Genomic DNA, 4353 nt, shown 5'->3' with positions numbered 1-4353 from the left:
TCTAGGCCCGAAATGTCAGCCTTCCTGCTCCTCCGATGCTGCTTGGCCTGCTGTGTTCATCCAGCTCTACACCTTGTTATTTCAGATTCTCCAGCATCTGCAGTTCCTACTATCTCTAAAGAGCTGACAATTGACTTCAGAAAGAAAGGAGGAGAACACGCCCCCATCTACATAATGGAACTGAGGTTGAGAGGATGAAGACCATCAAGTTCCTTGGAGTGACGATAACTGACAACCTGTCCTGGACTTCCCACGTAAATGCAACAGTCAAGAAGGCACAACAACGCCTCTTCTTCCTCAGGCGGCTCAGGAAATTTGGCGTGTCCATAACGTCCCTCACCAATTTCTACAGATGCACCATTGAAAGCATACTGTCCGGGTGTGTAACGGCCTGGTATGACAGCTGCTCTGCCCAGGACCGTAAGAAACTATAGAAGTGGTGTGCACAGCCCAGACCATCCCAGAAGCCAATCTTCCAGCCATGGACTCCATTTACACAGCTCGCTGCTGTGGAAAGGCTGCCAAAATCAAAGACCCATTGCACCTGGTAATGACCTCCTACAACTCTTCTGTCAGGCAGAAGATCAAGAAGCCTGAACACACACGTGAGCAGGTTTAGGAACAGCTTTTTCCTGGCTGTTATCAGACTGATGAATGGGCTCTCTAGCCTCAAGTAACACTGATCTTGCTAATGGTGATCTTGCCTAGCGCACACCTTGTGCGATCTAACCTGAATGCCTGACTCGAAGTCTTTTCGATCTGGACATCCTTTGCTTACTGTAATCTGCCTCCACTGCTCATAAACAAAGCTTTTCACTGTATTTCTGTACACATAACAATAAATAAATCAATCAAATCAATCATCTTATAAACTTCTTTCAGGTCGCCCCTCAACCTCCTGCATTCTAGTGAAAACAACTAGTCTATCCAACCTTCCTTCATAGCTAAAATTCCCCATATCAGGCAACATCCTGGTAAACCTTTTCTGTACCTTCTCCAAAGCATGCACATCTTTCTGGTAGTGTGGTGACCAGAACTATACACAATATCCCAAGTGTGATCTAACTAAAGCTGTATAAAGTGGCATGATGGCTCAGTGGTTAGCACTGCTGCCTCACAGCGCCAGGGACCCAGGTGCAATTCCACCCTCAGTCTGTGTGGAGTTTGCACAATCTCCCCATGTCTGCTTGGGAGTCCTCTGGGTGCTCTGGTTTCCTCCCACTGTCCAAAGGTGTGCAGACTAGGTGGTTTGGCCATGCTAAATTGCCCGTAGCATTCAGGGCGGTGTAGATTAGGTGGGTTATAGGGGGATTAGCTGGGTTAGGTGGGTCTGGGCGGGATGCTCCGAGGGTCAGTGTGGACTTGTTGGGCTGAAGGGCCTGTTTCCACACTGCAGGGATTCTATGATCCACGAGCATAACTTGCCCATCCTTATATTCAATGCCCCTTCCAATGAAGGTAAGCATGCTAAGGCCTTTTTTTTTTTTAAACCACCTTATCTGCCTGCCCTACCACCAGCGATCTGTGGACCTGTACGCCCAGAACCCTCTGTACATCAATACTCTTAAGGGTTCTGCCATTCACTATATAATTTCCACAATGCATCACCTCTCATTTGTCTGGATTAAACTTCATCTGCCATTTTTCTGCCCATGCCTCCAACTGATCTATATCCTGCTGTTTTCTCTGACAATCGTCCTCACTATCCACAATTCCACCAATCTTTGTAACATCTGCAAACTTACTAATTAGTCCAGCCACGTTTTCCTCCAATAAAAACCAAAAGAACTGCAGATGCTGTAAATCAGGAAAAAAAAAACAACAAACAAAAAGTTGCTGGAAAAGCTCAGCAGGTCTGGCAGCATCTGTGAAGGAAAAAACAGAGTTAATGTTTCGGGTCCGGTGACCCCTAAGGGTCACCGTACCCAAAATGTTAACTTTTTTTTTTTCTGCACGTTTTCCTCCAAATTATTTATGTAGATCATGAACAGCAGAGGCCCTAGCACTGATCCTTGTGGAACACCACGACTCACAACCCTCCATTCCAAACAGCATCCTTCCACCACTACCCTCTGTCTCCTATGACTAAGCCATATCCTGCTGTATCCTCTGACAATCCTCCTCACTATCCGCAACCCTGCCAATCTTTGTACTGTCTGCAAACTTACTAATTTGACCAGCTGTGTTTTCCTCCAAATCATTTATGCAGATCATGAACAACAGAAGTCCCAGCACCGATCCCTGTGGAACATTATTAGTCACAGACCTCCATTCCAAAAAGGATCATTCCACCACTACCCTCTATCTCCTATGATTAAGCAAGTTCTGTATCCATCTTGCCAGCTCACCCTGATGCCGTGTGACTTCACCTTTTGTACCAGTCTGCTATGGGGGACCTTGTCAAAGGCTTTACTGAAGTCCATGTAGACAATATCCACTGGTTTTCCCTCATCAATCACCATTGTCACCTCCTCAAAAAGCTCAATCAAGTTAGTAAGGCACGACCTTCCCTGCACAAAACCATGCTGTCTATCGCTAATATGTTCATTTCCTTTCATATGGATACAGATCTTGTCCCTGAGAATTCTCTTCCAATAATTTCGCTACCACCGGCATAAGGCTCACAGGTCTGTAATGTCCTGGACTATTCTTGCTACCCTTCCTAAACAATGGGACAACATTGGCTGGTCTCCAGTCCTGTGGAACCTCACCTGTGGCCAATGAGGATAATAAGATGTCGGTCAATGCTCATCAATTTGTTCTCGTCTCCCTCAATATTCTGGAGCCAATCCTATCGGGACCCAGGGACTCATCTACCATCATATTTTTTAAGTCGCACAACACCACCTCCTTTTTAATAGCAACTTGATGCGCCTGAGATTTGGGCTTATTTCTAGATTTGCTTTTAGATTTCTTATAGTTTTAAAAGAAATGCTTGCAGAGATATGGACCAAGCATAGGCAGGTGGCACTAGTTTAGTTTGGGATTATGGTTGACATGGAATGGTTGGACCAAAGGGTCTGTTTCTGTGCAGTATGACTCTACAATACCTGAACTCTCAGGATTAAATTGAGGGGATAGCTTACAGAAGTAGGGTTGCAAGTCCTGCAATTCAGAAATTTCTCAATAAAATAAAGGGGAGCAGATGGTGTAGTTGAGGCAAAATTATTTTCACTTATGAAGGAACATAGGACCAGGGAGGAAGCTCAAAAAGAGGTAGAGCCAACCTTTACAGGTGTGAAATTAATACGTCTACACTCGGAGGATAGTAGGAATTTGACACTGACAAATACTGTGTCAATTGTTGATTTTAAATATATTAAGGGATATGAAGCAATGGTGGACAAGTAGAGTTAGGAGACAGATCAGTCAAGATCCTATTAAATAACTGAACAGACATGAGAGGCTAATGGCTGCCTCCTATTTGCAGGATGTTTTCCTGCTGGTCAGTCACTAAATTCCAGTGTCACAGCGTACCTTCTGCTTGTGCCAGTCAAAACACTGAACTCGGAAATATTCCACTGCTGCGTAATAGTTTTCCCTCTCCGTGAGGTGCTGTTTAGCTGTGAGAATACGTTCAGCCTGTTCCTCAGAGTCTGTAGCCAGTTTAACGATCTCCTGCACTGTCTGCTGGATCAGCTCCCTTGTCTGTAATGTAATGAATTTGTTAGTTACATCCCAACTACCTCGAAAGGGATTGACTGTGACTGAGATTCTACCATTTCTCTCTCTTCTCATGGCAACCATGTAAAAATCTGCTGGGTCAAGGGTTGTCTGGTGTCAGCATTTCCATACTGCAGAGTCAGTGTCAACAACCCACAGCTAGGCAGCAAACCCCCAGTTCTACCACTACCCAGTCCATCACTGAATGATAACATTCAGTCACTTGTTGAAAAGAGAGGAAAAACATGTACTGCATGGGGAAGATCCCATTTGTTCAGTTACCTCAAGGAGCTTGTCCAGGTCATTCTGCAGCTTTGCCGTCTGCTTGGGGTCCTTGGCAGCTTTGATCCGATTCTGAAGGATAGCAACAGGTACATCGCACTGTGCCACAGCCTCCATTCTGACACTTGGCACGCTGGATATCCACCAGAACCTGTGGGACAAACTATCATCAGATGACCTTCAACTTCCACATGATACAAGGCTCCAAGAGGAAAGCACAATGAGTCTCAACAAATATCCACACTACTTTCAAACGTGGTGGTCTGCGTGTCAAGATGCTCAATGCAGAGATGCTGATCAGAACTGGGTCAAAGAAGAATAGCCGAGGTTAAATTGCGATCTTTTGTCATTTTCAATGTCCATAATAGAATTTTGTTGTCATGTTCGGTATCTTTAATTTTTTTTTAA

The 4353-nt window shown here is 44.8% G+C and overlaps 1 protein-coding gene across 1 annotated transcript in view; it reads right to left on the bottom strand.

Moving 5' to 3' along the window:
• LOC109931229 (legumain-like) overlaps positions 1 to 4353 on the bottom strand; it is a 22671-nt gene that overhangs the window by 13535 nt on the left and 4783 nt on the right. The window contains exons 3-4 of the mRNA XM_048610141.1: positions 3946 to 4096; positions 3478 to 3648 (exon numbers count right to left, since the gene is read on the bottom strand). Coding sequence (XP_048466098.1) covers positions 3478 to 3648; positions 3946 to 4062 — 288 coding nt within the window. The 5' untranslated portion in view covers positions 4063 to 4096. The remainder of the gene's footprint in view (positions 1 to 3477; positions 3649 to 3945; positions 4097 to 4353) is intronic.

This window comes from Rhincodon typus, chromosome 22 (assembly GCF_021869965.1).
Source record: "Rhincodon typus isolate 14 chromosome 22, sRhiTyp1.1, whole genome shotgun sequence".
Classification (NCBI taxonomy): domain Eukaryota; kingdom Metazoa; phylum Chordata; class Chondrichthyes; order Orectolobiformes; family Rhincodontidae; genus Rhincodon; species Rhincodon typus.
This window is presented reverse-complemented; position numbering and strand designations above follow the sequence as displayed.